This window comes from Oncorhynchus masou, chromosome 32 (genome assembly GCF_036934945.1).
Source record: "Oncorhynchus masou masou isolate Uvic2021 chromosome 32, UVic_Omas_1.1, whole genome shotgun sequence".
Taxonomy (NCBI): Eukaryota; Metazoa; Chordata; class Actinopteri; order Salmoniformes; family Salmonidae; genus Oncorhynchus; species Oncorhynchus masou.
The window spans coordinates 70,332,369-70,352,322 of record NC_088243.1 but is presented as its reverse complement, the minus strand read 5'-3'; the positions used below and the strand labels follow the sequence as shown (position 1 = coordinate 70,352,322).

General features: G+C 42.6%; 1 protein-coding gene across 8 annotated transcripts in view; it reads right to left on the bottom strand.

Annotated features, from left to right (window-relative positions):
* Positions 1–19,954, bottom strand: part of LOC135526548 (ETS-related transcription factor Elf-1-like) — a 91,980-nt gene that overhangs the window by 13,064 nt on the left and 58,962 nt on the right. For 5 of the 8 annotated variants that reach the window (XM_064955026.1, XM_064955025.1, XM_064955023.1 and 2 more), the window contains 4 exons: positions 18,766–19,159; positions 5,075–5,246; positions 4,780–4,887; positions 4,127–4,282 (listed from right to left, as the gene is read on the bottom strand). In XM_064955026.1, coding sequence (XP_064811098.1) covers positions 4,127–4,282; positions 4,780–4,887; positions 5,075–5,246; positions 18,766–18,837 — 508 coding nt within the window. In that variant the 5' untranslated portion in view covers positions 18,838–19,159. The remainder of the gene's footprint in view (positions 1–4,126; positions 4,283–4,779; positions 4,888–5,074; positions 5,247–18,765; positions 19,160–19,954) is intronic. The other 3 variants (XM_064955028.1, XM_064955027.1, XM_064955031.1) reach the window with 2 other exon arrangements.

The following is a 19,954-nucleotide window of genomic DNA, read 5'->3' as shown; positions in this document are numbered from 1 at the left end:
GGCTATAAGCTATGGTTAATAAGGCTATAAGCTATGGTTAATAAGGCTATAAGCTATGGTTAATAAGGTTATAAGCTGTGATTAATAAGGCTATAAGCTATGGTTAATAAGGCTATAAGCTATGGTTAATAAGGCTATAAACTGTGGTTAATAAGGTTATAAGTTGTGATTAATAAGGCTATAAGCTATGGTTAATAAGGTTATAAGCTGTGATTAATAAGGCTATAAGCTATGGTTAATAAGGCTGTAAGCTATGGTTAATAAGGCTATAAACGGTGGTTAATAAGGTTATAAGCTGTGATTAATAAGGCTATAAGCTATGGTTAATAAGGCTATAAGCTGTGATTAATAAGGCTATAAGCTATGGTTAATAAGGCTATAAGCTATGGTTAATAAGGCTATAAACTGTGATTAATAAGGCTATAAGCTATGGTTAATAAGGCTATAAGCTATGGTTAATAAGGCTATAAACTGTGGTTAATAAGGTTATAAGTTGTGATTAATAAGGCTATAAGCTATGGTTAATAAGGTTATAAGCTGTGATTAATAAGGCTATAAGCTATGGTTAATAAGGCTGTAAGCTATGGTTAATAAGGCTATAAACGGTGGTTAATAAGGTTATAAGCTGTGATTAATAAGGCTATAAGCTATGGTTAATAAGGCTATAAGCTGTGATTAATAAGGCTATAAGCTATGGTTAATAAGGCTATAAGCTATGGTTAATAAGGCTATAAACTGTGGTTAATAAGGTTATAAGTTGTGGTTAATAAGGCTATAAGCTATGGTTAATAAGGCTATAAACTATGGTTAATAAGGCTATAAGCTATGGTTAATAAGGCTATAAACTATGGTTAATAAGGCTATAAACTATGGTTAATAAGGCTATAAGCTATGGTTAATAAGGCTGTAAGCTATGGTTAATAAGGCTATAAACGGTGGTTAATAAGGTTATAAGCTGTGATTAATAAGGCTATAAGCTATGGTTAATAAGGCTATAAACTATGGTTAATAAGGTTATAAGCTGTGATTAATAAGGCTATAATCTATGGTTAATAAGGCTATAAGCTATGGTTAATAAGGCTATAAACTGTGGTTAATAAGGTTATAAGTTGTGATTAATAAGGCTATAAGCTATGGTTAATAAGGCTATAAACTATGGTTAATAAGGCTATAAGCTATGGTTAATAAGGCTATAAGCTATGGTTAATAAGGCTATAAACTATGGTTAATAAGGCTATAAACTATGGTTAATAAGGCTATAAGCTATGGTTAATAAGGCTGTAAGCTATGGTTAATAAGGTTATAAGCTGTGATTAATAAGGCTATAATCTATGGTTAATAAGGCTATAAGCTATGGTTAATAAGGCTATAAACTGTGGTTAATAAGGTTATAAGTTGTGATTAATAAGGCTATAAACTGTGGTTAATAAGGTTATAAGTTGTGATTAATAAGGCTATAAGCTATGGTTAATAAGGCTATAAACTATGGTTAATAAGGCTATAAGCTATGGTTAATAAGGCTATAAGCTATGGTTAATAAGGCTATAAACTATGGTTAATAAGGCTATAAGCTATGGTTAATAAGGCTGTAAGCTATGGTTAATAAGGTTATAAGCTGTGATTAATAAGGCTATAAGCTATGGTTAATAAGGCTATAAGCTATGGTTAATAAGGCTATAAACGGTGGTTAATAAGGTTATAAGCTGTGATTAATAAGGCTATAAGCTATGGTTAATAAGGCTATAAACTATGGTTAATAAGGTTATAAGCTGTGATTAATAAGGCTATAAGCTATGGTTAATAAGGCTATAAGCTATGGTTAATAAGGCTATAATCTATGGTTAATAAGGCTATAATCTATGGTTAATAAGGTTATAAGCTGTGATTAATAAGGCTATAAGCTATGGTTAATAAGGCTATAAGCTATGGTTAATAAGGCTATAAACTGTGGTTAATAAGGTTATAAGTTGTGATTAATAAGGCTATAAGCTATGGTTAATAAGGTTATAAGCTGTGATTAATAAGGCTATAAGCTATGGTTAATAAGGCTGTAAGCTATGGTTAATAAGCCTATAAACGGTGGTTAATAAGGTTATAAGCTGTGATTAATAAGGCTATAAGCTATGGTTAATAAGGCTATAAGCTATGGTTAATAAGGCTATAAACTGTGGTTAATAAGGTTATAAGTTGTGATTAATAAGGCTATAAACTGTGGTTAATAAGGTTATAAGTTGTGATTAATAAGGCTATAAGCTATGGTTAATAAGGCTATAAACTATGGTTAATAAGGCTATAAGCTATGGTTAATAAGGCTATAAGCTATGGTTAATAAGGCTATAAACTATGGTTAATAAGGCTATAAGCTATGGTTAATAAGGCTGTAAGCTATGGTTAATAAGGTTATAAGCTGTGATTAATAAGGCTATAAGCTATGGTTAATAAGGCTATAAGCTATGGTTAATAAGGCTATAAACGGTGGTTAATAAGGTTATAAGCTGTGATTAATAAGGCTATAAGCTATGGTTAATAAGGCTATAAACTATGGTTAATAAGGTTATAAGCTGTGATTAATAAGGCTATAAGCTATGGTTAATAAGGCTATAAGCTATGGTTAATAAGGCTATAAGCTATGGTTAATAAGGCTATAATCTATGGTTAATAAGGTTATAAGCTGTGATTAATAAGGCTATAAGCTATGGTTAATAAGGCTATAAGCTATGGTTAATAAGGCTATAAACTGTGGTTAATAAGGTTATAAGTTGTGATTAATAAGGCTATAAGCTATGGTTAATAAGGTTATAAGCTGTGATTAATAAGGCTATAAGCTATGGTTAATAAGGCTGTAAGCTATGGTTAATAAGCCTATAAACGGTGGTTAATAAGGTTATAAGCTGTGATTAATAAGGCTATAAGCTATGGTTAATAAGGCTATAAGCTGTGATTAATAAGGCTATAAGCTATGGTTAATAAGGCTATAAGCTATGGTTAATAAGGCTATAAACTGTGATTAATAAGGCTATAAGCTATGGTTAATAAGGCTATAAGCTATGATTGATAAGGCTATAAGCTATGGTTAATAAGGCTATAAGCTGTGATTAATAAGGCTATAAGCTATGGTTAATAAGGCTATAAGCTGTGATTAATAAGGCTATAAGCTATGGTTAATAAGGCTATAAGCTATGATTGATAAGGCTATAAGCTATGGTTAATAAGGCTATAAGCTGTGATTAATAAGGCTATAAGCTATGGTTAATAAGGCTATAAGCTGTGATTAATAAGGCTATAAGCTATGGTTAATAAGGCTATAAGCTGTGATTAATAAGGCTATAAGCTATGGTTAATAAGGCTATAAGCTGTGATTAATAAGGCTATAAGCTATGGTTAATAAGGCTATAAGCTGTGATTAATAAGGCTATAAGCTATGGTTAATAAGGCTATAAGCTATGGTTAATAAGGCTATAAGCTATGGTTAATAAGGCTATAAGCTATGATTGATAAGGCTATAAGCTATGGTTAATAAGGCTATAAGCTGTGATTAATAAGGCTATAAGCTATGGTTAATAAGGCTATAAGCTGTGATTAATAAGGCTATAAGCTATGGTTAATAAGGCTATAAGCTATGATTGATAAGGCTATAAGCTATGGTTAATAAGGCTATAAGCTGTGATTAATAAGGCTATAAGCTATGTTTAATAAGGCTATAAGCTGTGATTAATAAGGCTATAAGCTATGGTTAATAAGGCTATAAGCTGTGATTAATAAGGCTATAAGCTATGGTTAATAAGGCTATAAGCTATGATTGATAAGGCTATAAGCTATGGTTAATAAGGCTATAAGCTGTGATTAATAAGGCTATAAGCTATGGTTAATAAGGCTATAAGCTATGGTTAATAAGGCTATAAACTATGGTTAATAAGGCTATAAGCTATGGTTAATAAGGCTATAAGCTATGGTTAATAAGGCTATAGGCAAATACATTTTCCAAGGTACTCCTGTGTAACTCTTAAAAGCATATCTCTTCGAAACATGAGAGTAAGTGGAACATCTTCATATAGAAGATTAAAAACAAAACTAAATCATGTGTTGTAACACTGCTCCCTCGACTCCAGTAGAACCCCTGCAGTACTTTTGGTTTTCCTCTGTGGTTTGGACACGCTCTTCTGAGGGATCTCGTCCATGGAGGATGTTTCATCGTCCAGCGATACATCCATGCAGCCGTTGGGCTCCGGCCGCAGGTGGATGTAGGTGTAGTCAGACTCCAACATGGTCCCGTACGTATGAACTACAACAACAAGAGAAAACAGTAGTACACTCAATATGACTCCTAGTTCTGTAATATTATTGTGAGACTGAACTAAAGCAACAGTCAGAGATAATGACAGGAGTTAGTGGAAATACTACAAATTAAAACGCATACAAATTAAACTGCATACCTTCATCAAAAATGTGCAGGTTTTAACAAAGTGATAAATCAAATCAAAATGTAATTATCACCTCCACAGGATAAAACAGGTGTAAACGGTATGGTAAAATGCTTATTTACAAGCTCTTCCTCAACAATGCAGTATTCAATGTCAAAGGTAAAGAAATTGAAAATCCAGAATAGAATCTTGAAAAGAGCACGGAATCAATACTAGGTCAGATAAAATAAAACCCACAAGATAAATGCTCTGGGGTAGAAGTTGGATTCAGTTAATACACATGTGGTACCAACATTACAAAAAAATACTCCTTCCCCTAACCTCCTAGAGAGTAGCAACAACAGAAAAGAATTCGTACTCATGCGTTTCTCATCCAGAATGTTGTTTGGTGACTCCATGTTAAGAAGGGCTGCCGCAGCCTCATTGGTCTCCATGTTATCCTCTGTACCCGATACCGTCCTTTCTACTGGCCAATTAGACAGGGATTGTCATCAGAACAAGAAACAGACAGCTTTAGAGACAAACTTGAAAGGATATTACAATCAATAAGGGTGAATTCTAGGTAATTTAGATAGTACCAGGCCCTGTCCGGAATCAACTCCTAGCTCCTACCCCCTAGGCATGCATGCATATCATGCCCTCCTCCCCCTCACCTGAGAGGCCCACGTCTCCGACCATAATGGGCTCCTCCATCACATGTACAGTGTTGTCCACCATAATGCCGTTGGTCACCTCGTCCGACTCCATGCCCGAGTAGACCTGCATGAGGTCAGCAGCGGGCACCTGTTCCACGATGACTGCTGGGAACACGGACGGATCATCCAGCTGGACACACAGAGAGGCCAACAGAAGACAGAGACCACAGTTGTTAGACCACAGACGTTAGACCACAGACGTTAGACCACAGACCACAGTCGTTAGTCCATAGACTTTAGACTACAGACGTTAGACCACAGACGTTAGACCACAGACGTTAGTCCACAGACGTTAGTCCACAGACGTTAGACCACAGTCTTTTGCTTGGTTTTTTATCTTATATCCTTTAAGTACTACAGCCTTTGTAAAGTTAATGTAGACTTATACACTGTGCTTTTACAGTTGCTCTGCTATATCTCACACATTGGCTTGATCCCCATGCAGCTGAACAAAATGAACTACTTACACAGAGAGAAAGAAAGAGAGAGAGAGAGAGAGAAAGAGAGAGAGCGAGGCAGAAAGACAAAGAGAGAGACAGACAGACAGACAGACAGACAGACAGACAGACAGACAGACAGACAGACAGACAGACAGACAGAGAGAGAGAGAGCGAGAGCTAGACATATCTACATAAACCCATATTTCTCATGTGACCAACATGGTCTCATCCTAACAAGAATTGAATAACTGCTGGTAATAACGCTACATACATATTTTTTAAAGAATATCAGAATGCTTTTTCCCTACCACATCTCCAGATTCCAACCGCAAGCTCTGAACCATTACACCGAATCATCGCAGCTAGCTATCTGCTATCCGAGTGGCTACTCCTGGCTAACGTCTCTGTCCCGAAACAAGCACCAGTTAGCCTGGAGCTAGCCTCGAGCTAAGCCCATCTCCCGGCTAGCCAAAGAGGTCCACCAGCCAATTCTTGGGCTACAATACCTCTTTTGTCAATTGGACTGGACCTTTTACTGCCGACACGGAGCCCCACCGATCCATCACGACTGGTCTACCGACGTAACCATCCAAGGTGGATTCAACAGGCTCTTCCATTGCGACGTCGCCTGAGGCTCATCTGCTATCCCCGGGCCGCTAGCGGACTGAATCGCCGTGTCTAATGCTCACCTAGCATAGTAGCGACTACTGAATTGGCTCCCTGACTCATCTAGTGCTACTCATTGGACCCTATGATCACTCGGCTACACATGCCTCTCCCTAATGTCAATATGCCTTGTCTATTGCTGTTTTGGTTAGTGATTATTGTCTTATTTCACTATAGAGCCCCCAGCCCTGCTCAATATGCCTTAGCAAGCCCTTTTCTTTCCACCCCCCACACATGCGGTGACCTCACCAGGCTTAACTGGTGCCTCTAGAAACAAAACCTCTCTCATCGTCACTCAATGCCTAGGTTTCCCTCCACTGTACTCACATCCTACCATACCCTTGTCTGTACATTATGCCTTGAATCTATTCTTCCGACACTCAGAATTCTGCTCCTTTTAATCTCTGTTCCGAACGCACTATGACCAGTTCTTATACCCTTTAGCCGTACCCTTATCCTACTCATCCTCTGTTCACTGGTGATGTAGAGGTTAACCCAGGCCCTGCAGCCCCCAGCACCACTCCCATTCCCCAGGCGCTCTCATTTGTTGACTTCTGTAACCGTAAAAACCTTGGTTTCATGCACGTTAACATCAGAAGCCTCCTCCCTAAGTTTGTTTTATTCACTGCTTTAGCACACTCCACCAACCCGGATGTCCTAGCCGTGTCTGAATCATGGCTTAGGAAGTCCACCAAAAATACTGAAATTTTCATCCGTAACTACAACATCTTCCGACAAGATAGAACTGCCAAAGGGGGCGGAGTTGCAATCTACTGCAGAGATAGCCCGCAGAGTTCTGTCATACTATCCAGATCTGTGCCCAAACAATGAGTTTCTACTTCTAAAAATCCACCTTTCACGAAACAAGTCTCTCACCGTTCCCGCTTCTTCTAGACCACCTTCAGCCCCCAGCTGTGCCCTGGACACCATATGTGAATTGATTGCCCCCATCTATCTCCAGAGTTCGTACTGTTAGGTGACCTAAACTGGGACATGCTTAACACCCCGGATGTCCTACAATTTAAGCTAGATGCCCTCAATCTCACACAAATTATCAAGGAACCTACCAGGTACAACCCTAAATCCGTAACTATGGGCACCCCCCTCTTAAATATCATCCTGACCAACCTGCCCTCTAAATACACCTCTGTCTTTAAGCAGGATCTCAGTGATCACTGCCTCATTGCCTGCGTGCGTAATGGGTTTGAGGTCAAACAACCATGACCTAGTCCTGGAAGGATATTGACCTCATCCCGTCAGTAGAGGATGCCTGGTTGCTCTTTAAAAGTGCTTTCCTCACCATCTTAAATAAGCATGCCCCATTCAAAAAATGTAGAATAAGAACAGATATAGCCCTTGGTTCATCCCAGACTTGACGGCCCTTGACCAGCACAAAAACTTCCTGTGGCTTCTGCATTAGCATCGAATAGCCCCCGCGATATGCAACTTTTCAGGGAAGTTAGGAACCAATATACTCAGTCAGTTAGGAAAGCTAAGGCTAGCTTTTTCAAAAAGAAATGTGCATCCTGTAGCACTAATTACAAAAGGTTTGGGGACACTGTAAAGTCCATGGAGAATAAGAGCACCTCCTCCCAGCTGCCCACTGCACTGAGGCTAGGAAACACTGTCACCGCCGATAAATCTATGATAATCGATCATTTCAATAAGCATTTTTCTATGGCTGGCCATGCTTTCGACCTGGCTACACGTACCATGGCCAACAGCTCAACACCCCCTGCAGCAACTTGCCCAAGCCCCGCCCTGCTTCTCCTTCACCAAAATCCAAAGTCTGGATCCCTACAAATCATCCCTACACTGGTCATCCCCAAAGCCAACTCCTACTTTGGCCGCCTTTTCTTCCAGTTCTCTGCTGCCAATGACTGGAATTGCAAAAATCACTCAAGCTGGAGTCTCATATTTCCCTCACTGACTTTAAGCATCAGCTGTCAGAGCAGCTTACCGATCATTGCACCTGTACACAGCCCATCTGTAAATAGCCCACACAACTGCCTCAACCAAATATTGTTATTTATTTTTTGCTATTTTTTGCAGTATCTCTACTTGCACATTCATCTTCTGCACATCTATCACTCCAGTGTTTAATTGCTAAATTGTAATTATTTCGCCACTATGGCCTATTTATGGCCTTACCTCCCTAATCATACTACATTTGCACACACTGTTTATCCATACTTTCTATTGTGTTATTGACTGTACGTTTGTTTATCCCATGTGTAACTTTAAAAAAATCTAGGCCAGGTCGCAGTTGTAAATGAGAACTTGTTCTCAACTGGTCTACATGGTTAAATAAAGGTGACATTTTTTATTTTTTATAATTAAATAAATTAACACTGTTAACCCATTCACTCCTACAGTATCATACCTCATGAACACTGTCAACCCATTCACTCCTTTCATACCTCCTGAATACTGTCAACCCATTCACTCCTTTCATACCTCAAACCTCTGTCTTTTTGCTGGGGATTCCAGACACGCTCCCTCATTTCCAGCACAACATTTCTGAACATGGGAAGAGGAAATTACCAGAGCTCTGGCCAAACTGAGTACACTTGAGTATAAAAAAACATTAAGAACACCTGCTCTTTCCACGACATAGACTGACCAGGTGAATGCCTTATTGATGTAACTTGTTAAATCCACTTCAATCCATGTAGATGAAGGGGAGGAGACAGGTTAAAGAAGGATTTTTAAGCCTTGAGACAATTGAGAAATGGCTTGTGCATGTGTGCCATTCAGAGTGTGAATCAGCAAGACAAAATATTTAAGTGCCTTTGAATGTGGTATGGTACCAGGTGACAGGCGCGCCGCCGGTTTGTGTCAAGGACTGCAATGCTGCTGGGTTTTTCATGCTCAACAGTTTCCCGTGTGTATCAAGAATGGTCCAACACCCAAAGGACATCCAGCCAACTTTTTTATTTTATTTAGCCTTTATTTAACTTGACAAGTCAGTTAAGAACAAATTCTTATTTTACAATGACGGCCTACCCTGGCCAAACCCTCCCCCAACCCGGACGACGCTGGGTCAATTGTGCGCCGCCCTATATGGGTCTCCCGATCACGGCCGGTTGTGATACAGCCCGGAATCAAACCAGGGTCTGTAGTGACGCCTCTAGCACTGAGATGCAACGCCTTAGACCGCTGCGCCACTCGGGATCTCAACTGTGGGACTCATTGGAGTCAACACGAGCCAGCATCCCTGTGGATAGCTTTCGACACCTTGTAGAGTCCATGCCCTAAACGAATTGAGGCTGTTCTGAGGGCAAATGGGGGGAGCAACTAAATATTAGGGAGGTGTTCTTAATGTTTGGTATGCTCAGTGTGTAAGAAACTGTAGCGTATGGCAACCAAGCCCACCTGGCAACCCTTTGAACACTGACCGCTTCTACCAGTGTTTCTCCTAGCTTATTTTCCAGGCAGGTTGCATGCAAACATCCAGGGTCTATTTAAATACATATCGCCCTATACAATGGTAGGGGAAACACTGCCTACAGTTGGCCTACCCATGTGACATGGCAGTTATCCTGACAGGACATGTGGCAGTTATCCAGACAGGACATGTGGACACAACAAGCTTCGCTCATTTCTCATTGTGTGAGGTCCTTGTGGAGTAAACAAACAGTTTTATTTTCCTTCAGCACACTGTTATTTTGCTGTCTTCAACAGTACCATAACATGAAGCAGTGTGGATGACACCTCTTTCCGTTGTTTTTTTCCCATTATGTGGGTGGTTCCACGAAATGAGTGTCTTTTGCGTCCCTTTGATATCTTAAGTATAAATTGTGCACAAATATTGAAAAGTATGTTATATTCAATAATGTGCCCTTCAATACAGACCACATTAAGAATTCAATAAATAAAATTAAAATAAATGTATATGAATAAAGACTTAAGTGCCAAAATGTCTCTCCATGCACTTCTGTGACTTCCAGGAATTTTAACACACTTAACCCCAGAATGTCTCCACATTTTTATCACCATTGTATAATTTCTAAAGATTATTATTTATTTAATGTGATTAGTGATTAATTTTAAGTTCTTTTGTCTCTCATTTTAAGGTTAACCTTGCTACGTGAACTGAAATCTCGTTTTAATATGATGAAAATATTCCCTTTTAAATACTATTTTCAAAATAAATATTGAACATCTAATAGCCAAATCATGGTGTAAAAGCAGGTGAGCTGGTTCTACTCTATTTGTACATTTTCTGGTGTTTTGTGGTGGAAATTTAATTTTTTTATTGTGAAGCTTCAGCTTGCATTCAATTGCCCATCCCTGCTGCACACAACAACCTTCCATTCCCCCTGTCATAAGGTGATTCATGGCTGATTTAAGATGACATCGTCAACCCTGTTACTTTATTTGGCACTAAACAGGCACTTACTATGAAATGGGAAAACGTATGGTTGAACATGTGCTCTTTATGACAGAATGTTAAAATTAGATCAAATCAACAACAACAAAATCCCCCAAGTCACAAATCTCAAAAGGCACCGAATTTGTGGCATGGCCCATGCCCGAAAAGCTCCAGTCCCGGCTTGAAAAAAAATGGAGCAGGCAGGACTCCTAGCTTGCAGGTCTTTTACTTCAGTTTAAGCTATTCTAAATATCAAGCAAACAAAAATGCTCTAATGAAATGGTGCAAAGTATTATAGCCTGATTACACTCATAGCCAGAGGAAACAAATTAATTCAGTGTCAGTTTTTGAAAATAACCAAGAGATGGCAGCAGACTACAGCTCATTGCCTGATTATCATATGATCTATGATGCTTTGTCCTGCCCAAACAGTTCATGCAAGTTCTCAATCATTAGAAAACAATTAGTGGCCAAATACTTAGCCATACTGAAAGGCAGTAACAACATTTTGACTTAAACTTCCAAAACGGTTTTAATGGAATAGCCAAACAACGTTCAGAGTTGTACGACTTTACCTTTCCAATCCCTTGAGATAGTCTTTGTTATGTTGTGGAACATTATAAGCGTTCTGCTTTTTTGGTAATTCTTGTCCATTTTAGTAATTATATTTCTATGGTCTCTCTCTCTCTCTCTCTTTCCTCTAAAGCACAAGTTTCCATTTTTGTGGTTGAACCCCGGGAACTCCAGATGTCTAAGCTTTGAGCCTTGAGCCCACGGAGGGACTAGGGTGTCCAAGGCTACATCCACTCAATGCTACACTTTAACCAGATAACTAATAGTACACTAACAGCACAATGCCACACACAACTGCATTATGTTGAATCATTAATCCTCTATGGGTCATTACCATACAATTAAACAATGTAAACATAGCTATGAGTTCAGTGACTGTTCTAGTAACTTCACAGACAATATCTGCTCAATTATTTTCCATGATGTCAGCACAAACGGTCAACAGTTGGCCACAAGACCACTTGGGAAGTATAAAATAAAGGGTGCTGTTGTTGTGTGCGCTTGACTGTAAAAGATGAAATGACATTGATGTAATGGTCTCAGACTATAGTAGCATCTCAGTCAGTAGGGAGTCCCATCTGGGTTCACTGATGTGAGAGAGCACCAGTGAGTCTGCTGAGTTCACTGCAGTGTATTAAACCCCACACTGTCTCCCCTCCATAGCAGGACCAGACCATGACAGACCGAATCTAACACGGAATCTGCTGACGGGGCAGAAGATGTCTGTGTCTGTCTACTGTTGTTGTTTTGACATAATGGGGCTCAGTTGCACCTGGAGGGTTTGTCACAAAGCAGGATCAAATAGTTAGCCAGCTAGATTGCTTTTGAGCATACAGTGCATTCAAAATTATTCAGACCCCTTGACTTGTTCCACATTTTATTATGTTACAGCCTTATTTTTAAAATTAATTAAATTATTTTCCCCTCATCAATCTACACACAATACCCCATCATGACAAAGCAAAAACATTTTTGCAAATGTATGAAAAATTACAACTGTAATATCACATTTACATAAGACCCTTCACTCAGTACTTTGTTGAATCACCATTGGCAGCGATTACAGCCTCTAGTCTTCTTGGGTAAGACACTACAAGCTTGGACCACCTGTATTTGGGGAGTTTCTCCCATTCTTCTCTGCAGATCCTCTCACGCTCTGTCAGGTTGGACAGGGATCGTCGCTGCACAGCTATTTTCAGGTCTCTCCAGAGATGTTTGATCGGGTTCAAGTCCGGGATCTGGCTGCGCCATTCAAGGTCATTCAGAGGCTTGTCGCGAAGCCACTGCTGTGTTGTGGTGGCTATGTGCTGAGGGTCATTGTCTTATTTGAAGGTGAACCTTCACCCCAGTCTGAGATTCTGAGCGCTCTGGATCAGATTTTCATCAAGGATCTCTCTGTACTTTGCTCTGTTCATCTCTCTCTCTCGATCCTGACAAGTCTCCCAGTCCCTGCCACTGAAAAACATCCCCACAGCATGATGCTGCCACCATGCTTCACTGTAGGGATGGTGCCAGCTTTCCTCCAGACGTGACACTTGACATTCAGGCCAAAGAGTTCAATCTTGGTTTCATCAGACCAGAGAATCTTGTTTCTCATGGTCTGAGAGTCCTTTAGGTGCCTTTTAGCAAACTCCAATTGGGCCTTTTACTGAGGAGTGGCTTCTGTCTGGCCAACCTACCATAAAGGCCTGATTGGTGGAATGCTGCAGAGATGGCTGTCCTTCTGGGAGGTTCTCACATCTCCACAGAGGAACTCTGGAGCTCTGTCAGAGTGACCATCGGGTTCTTGGTCACCTCCCTGACCAAGGCCATTTTCCCCCAATTGCTCAGTTTGGCCGGGTGGACAGCTCTAGGAAGAGTCTTGGTGGTTCCAAACTTATTCCATTTAGTATTTTATTTGAATCTGGCGCTCTGCATTTTCCCTGGCAATTGGCCAGTTGAGACATTTGCATCCCACCTATCCCTAAGAGGATTTATTAAGAATGATGGAGGCCACCTTCAATGCTGCAGAAATATTTTGGTACCCTTCCCCAGATCTGTGCCTTGACACAATCCTGTCTCTGAGCTCTACAGACAATTCCTTCGACCTCATGGCTTGGTTTGGTTCTGACATGCATTGTCAACTGTGGGACCTTATATAGACAGGTGTGTGCCCTTCCAAATCATGTCCCGTCAATTGAGTTGACCACAGGTGGACTCCAATCAAGTAGTATAAACTAGAGGTCGACCGATTAATCGGAATGGCCGATTAATTAGGGCCGATTTCAAGTTTTCATAAGAATCGGAAATCAGTATTTTTTTTTTCTTTTTACACCTTTATTCAATCTTTATTTAACTAGACAAGTCAGTTAAGAACACATTCTTATTTTCAATGATGGCCTAGGAACGGTGGGTTAACTGCCTCGTTCAGGGGCAGAAAGACAGATTTTCACCCTGTCAGCTCGGGGGGATCCATTCTTGCAAACTTACAGTTAACTAGTCCAACGCAATAACGACCTACCTCTCTCTCGTTGCACTCCACAAGGAGACTGCCTGTTACGCAAATGCAGTAAGCCAAGGTAAGTTGCTAGCTAGCATTAAACTTATCTTATAAAAAACAATCAATCATAATCACTAGTTAACTACACATGGTTGATGATATTACTAGATACAGTATTATCTAACGTGTCCTGTGTTGCATATGATCTGACTGAGCATACAAGCATACAAGTATCTAAGTATCTGACTGAGCGGTGGTAGGCAGAAGCAGGCGAGTAAACATTCATTCAAACAGCACTTTCATGCGTTTTGCCAGCAGCTCTTCCTTGTGCATCAAGCATTGCGCTGTTTATGACTTCAAACCTATCAACTCCCGAGATGAGGCTGGTGTGACCGAAGTGAAATGGCTGACTAGTTAGCGTGCGTTAATAGCGTTTCAAACTTCACTCGCTCTGAGCCTTGGAGTGGTTGTTCCCCTTGCTCTGCATGGGTAACGCTGCTTCGATGTGGTGGCTGTTGTCCTTGTGTTGCTGGTTCGAGCCCAGGGAGGAGCGAGGAGAGGGACGGAGGCTATACTGTTACTGGCTAACTTAGTGAATCTCTGTTGTGATACACCCCACACAGGAAAACATGGTGGCCCAGTATCAAAACATGGCCGCCCAGTATCAAGAAAAAGAAACGGCCCAGTACCATGAAAACGTGGCGGCCCAGTACCATGAAAATGTGGTGGCCCAGTACCATGAGAACATGGCCGCCCAGTATCAAAACATGGCCGCCCAGTATCAAGAAAAAGAAACGGCCCAGTACCATGAAAACGTGGCGGCCCAGTACCATGAAAGTGTGGCCGCCCAGTACCATGAGAACGTGGCGACCCAGTACCATGAAGGCGTGGCGGCCCAGTACCATGAAAACGTGGCAGCCCAGTACCATGAAAACATGGCGGCCCAGTACCATGAAAGCGTGGCGGCCCAGTACCATGAGAACGTGGCGACCCAGTACCATGAAGGCGTGGCGGTCCAGTACCATGAAAACGTGGCGGACCAGTACCATGAAAACATGGCGGCCCAGTACCATGAAAACATGGCGGCCCAGTACCATGAAAGCATGGCGGCCCAGTACCATGAAAGCATGGCGGCCCAGTACCATGAAAGCATGGCGGCCCCGTATCATGAAAGCATGGCGGCCCAGTACCATGAAAGCATGGCGGCCCAGTACCATGAAAGCATGGCGGCCCAGTACCATGAAAGCATGGCGGCCCCGTATCATGAAAGCATGGCGGCCCAGTACCATGAAAGCATGGCGGCCCAGTACCATGAAAACATGGCGGCCCAGTACCATGAAAGCATGGAGGCCCCGTATCATGAAAGCATGGTGGCCCAGTACCATGAAAGCATGGAGGCCCTGTATCATGAAAGCATGGAGGCCCCGTATCATGAAAGCATGGTGGCCCAGTACCATGAAAACATGGCGGCCCAGTACCATGAAAGCATGGAGGCCCTGTATCATGAAAGCATGGTGGCCCAGTACCATGAAAACATGGCGGCCCAGTACCATGAAAGCATGGCGGCCCAGTACCATGAAAACATGGCGGCCCAGTATCATGAAAGCATGGCGGCCCAGTACCATGAAAACATGGCGGCCCAGTATCATGAAATCATGGCGGCCCAGTACCATGAAAACATGGCGGCCCAGTATCATGAAAACGTGGCAGCCCAGTACCATGAAAACATGGCGGCCCAGTACCATGAAAGCGTGGCGGCCCAGTACCATGAGAACGTGGCGACCCAGTACCATGAAGGCGTGGCGGTCCAGTACCATGAAAACGTGGCGGCCCAGTACCATGAAAACATGGCGGCCCAGTACCATGAAAACATGGCGGCCCAGTACCATGAAAGCATGGCGGCCCAGTACCATGAAAGCATGGCGGCCCCGTATCATGAAAGCATGGCGGCCCAGTACCATGAAAGCATGGCGGCCCAGTACCATGAAAGCATGGCGGCCCAGTACCATGAAAGCATGGCGGCCCCGTATCATGAAAGCATGGCGGCCCAGTACCATGAAAGCATGGCGGCCCAGTACCATGAAAACATGGCGGCCCAGTACCATGAAAGCATGGAGGCCCCGTATCATGAAAGCATGGTGGCCCAGTACCATGAAAGCATGGAGGCCCCGTATCATGAAAGCATGGAGGCCCCGTATCATGAAAGCATGGTGGCCCAGTACCATGAAAACATGGCGGCCCAGTACCATGAAAGCATGGAGGCCCTGTATCATGAAAGCATGGTGGCCCAGTACCATGAAAACATGGCGGCCCAGTACCATGAAAGCATGGCGGCCCAGTACCATGAAAACATGGCGGCCCAGTATCATGAAAGCATGGCGGCCCAGTACCATGAAAACATGGCGGCCCAGTATCATGAAATCATGGCGGCCCAGTACCATGAAAACATGGCGGCCCAGTATCATGAAAGCATGGCGGACCAGTACCATGAAAACATGACGGCCCAGTACCATGAAAACATGGCGGCCCAGTATCATGAAAGCATGGCGGCCAAGTACCATGAAAACATGGCGGCCCAGTATCATGAAAGCATGGCGGACCAGTACCATGAAAACATGGCGGACCAGTACCATGAAAACATGGCGGACCAGTACCATGAAAGCATGGCGGACCAGTACCATGAAAACATGGCGGCCCAGTATCATGAAAGCATGGCGGACCAGTACCATGAAAACATGGCGGACCAGTACCATGAAAACATGGCGGACCAGTACCATGAAAGCATGGCGGACCAGTACCATGAAAACATGGCGGACCAGTATCATGTTGAACAGAAGGAGTCAAGAGACACTCTAAGCTAATTAAAGGTGTAAAACAGAGTATGTAATTTAGAACGAATTACACAAGAGCCATAATGGCTGCCTCTAGGGAAACCAGAGAGATAACGATCACTAGGTGATCATCTCCAAGTTCCCAGTTTCGGCTATGAAAGCAAGTCCCTGTGTGTGAGAGGTTCCCCTATAATCAACTCGGTTCTGCTTTACCTGCCTATGACGCCGTTGTTAGCCCCACCTACCTACTTTTAACATCCCCTAATGGGGCTGATAGAGGAAGTGAATGGCAAACATTGCCACACCACAGATAACTGAAATAATTAAAAAGGGGTGTGTTTTTGAGAGACTAGACCTTATGGAGTTCTGTACTTGAATGACTGTTCAGTTAAATGCAAGAGTGGGTGTAAATAATGTAAGTGTATGACCACAGCAGGCTGCCGTAGAACTCTAATAGCAGGCTGCCGTAGAACTCTCATAGCAGGCTGCCATAGAACTCTACTAGCAGGCTGCCGTAGAACTCTCACAGCAAGCTGCCATATAACTCTAATAACAGGCTGCCATAGAACTCTAATAGCAGCTTTCAGACACTAAACTGAGCTAAATATCATTCTGAAATTATTACACCGTGGCTCTGATTCAGGGAGCTACTTATTGACTTTAAAATCCAATTTAAGAAGGCTAGTCATTACTGTCCAGCAAGCTAGGCTAGCTGTGGCTTTCTCTGATTCCAACAGCCCCCATATGGAAAGATAAATCCTTCAGACTAGCTAGCTCTGGCAAAAACAAATTGGACACCTTCATTAGTGTTAGCACTAAATATATATAAGTTAAGTTTAAGAGCTTTTTTCAAGCTACCAGGTGGACAGGCGATGTAATCCTCTGAGCAGGGAGAAACCCTAGAGGAGGCCTGTGTTATTTCCACACAACAGGTATGTCTGGTTAGGCATGAACCAGGACATTCAGGCAAGAGTATCCAGCGACAACTCATCCATCCACATCTACACAAATACAAAACGCAGAGACACACACACACACGGCACAAACATCGGGCACACACACACACAAACCTGTTCCACAGAATTCAGACAAAGATGTGGAGGTAAGATAAACACACCTGGGCACTGAAGTGCACTTACACATACAAACCGTACATTTTGTGCTGTAAATTGACTGGGTCCTGGCAAAGACCCACCCTCCCCTCCCACGCACACTAAAAGAGTCACAACTCCAGGTCTCTCACACTTTCCGACTCTGTCCTCCCAACAGCCCACACTTCATATCCCAGCCCTCTCCTTGCCATCCCTTCATACTCCACTCCTTCTTTCCATACTAAGTGAACATATGGAATTATTTCAAGATGATCATACCATGGATCATTTAGCTATTTGATTTTAAAATGTTGTACCCCTTTACATTTACAATTATTTGAAAAAATATTGAATTTGGCCTTTACTTCTATAGCCCATAGAAATGCACTGAATAACACATTCATAAATGTAAAAAAAAAGACAGTCCAAAAATAAATCATAAGGAATAAGGTTTTGAAGTATCTGTCCGATATCTAGTAGACATAAGAAAGCTCAGGAAATATTTTTGTTTTTTTGGACACATATTTAACCCCTGATTTTTGTTGGCAGAAAACTACCTCCATATTTCCATTCATTTGTATGCGTCACCTTCACAAGAGTTCCGTGACACTTGTGGTGAAAAAAGAGAGAGTGAGGGTCTATCCTATCCATAGAGTGGTCATAATAGAGCCGTTTTCATGAGAAGACCGATTTTCGGGGATATCTCATGCTCTGAAAAACACTGCTGCAGCTCGGCCACTTTCCACCGCGGACGTGGAAGGCCCACATAGCCGGATGCGGTGGATTGAGATGCAGCCCCTGCTCGAGCTTAAACTGACAGATTGTGATGGGGATTTTTGTATTATGTTACTTAGAGTGATGTGCAGGTAACCTTAATGGTGAATCAGGCACATCCGATGTGATATTACAACAACAAAGAAGTTACTGCAAACAACGAACACCGTTTTTCCCCCTCAGACATTATTGCACGCGTGTTAGAAGAGCACAATATGTAGTGCAAGTTTTTTTTACCATGTTGCGCGATGCACCTCAGCTCAGCAGAAAAAACTATAACAATGGTGGTGGGGTGGCCAGAGGTGCCGTTTCCCCCTACTGCAAATTCCATCTTGAAGTTTTCTATATTGGTGGTAGTGGTACATCATGATAACACTACTGATATCGACAACTGCTAAACTCCAATGTAATGACAGGTACCTGGTTTATCTCATCCATCCCATTGCTAGCGAACTCAAACACCAACTCGTTGGGCTGCACCGAGGTCGCCATAGTGATGGAGGTCCGAAGGTAGGACGCAGACGGACAGACGGGGAGGGTGATTTCCTACCCCTCTAGGGAGTGTCCAATCACAAGGAAACCACCAGATTGAACCAAAGGTTGAAAGGTCAGTGATACTGAGGGTCAAAACAAAATGGCTTCCCTTCTTGAGAATATCCAGTGGCCTCCTCACTCCTGTTTCTTTTCTCTGTGGTCCCTGTTAAGGTGTGGTGCAAAGTGAGACTGAGAGACCCAGGAATCAGAGAAGAGCCGCACAGATGGATGGAGGCAGCCTCTTCCTGGGGCCTGCTGCGTCTGGAGCATCTACACCTGCCTGAGAGAGAGAGGAGAGAGAGGAACATGTCAGTAAACAGTCATTAGGAGCCAAGTGTGTGTGTGTGTGTGTGTGTGTGTGTGTGTGTGTAAGACCAGCTGTGACTGACTGGGGTTCAAAGTCGAACCTGGGTCTCCTGTACACCACAAGACTGTGTCCGCCTGATGAAATAAAGCCTATAGGCACTAAGCCTGTTAAACTAAGCCTCTGGGAGTTAACACAAGTCTTCAGGTCATAGGCAATGTTACTCATCACGCGAGCAAGATTCACTAAACCACCTATGACAAAACAAGTATTTCAAATGTGTGAGAGGGTTTAACAACCCAACTCATAGTGTGAGGCTCGCAGCCCACGTATCGTCTGTGTGTTTATGTGTCTGAAACCAAAAAGTAAGAAAAATATCCCAGCCAGCACAGTACTGTTTGGGTCAGCACCAAAGTGTGAAAAGGATCTAGAAGACAGCCATGGGCCTGACTCTCTGCTTGCTCCCATGACAAGACTGCTGGTTCCAGTGGATAATTCAGATCCTTGGTTCCTTGTTGGCTCAGAGGGCCCCAACCGCCTGCCTGCTTGGCTCAGAGGGCCCCAACCGCCTGCCTGCTTGGCTCAGAGGGCCCCAACCGCCTGCCTGCTTGGCTCAAAGGGTCCCAACCGCCTGCCTGCTTGGCTCAAAGGGCCCCAACCGCCTGCCTGCTTAACAGGTCCTCTCACAGTCTTCCAAAGTACAATCAAGAGTAGCACTGAGCAGACTGAAAAATGCACCACGCTTTCCAATACATACATCACCCGGCTTCA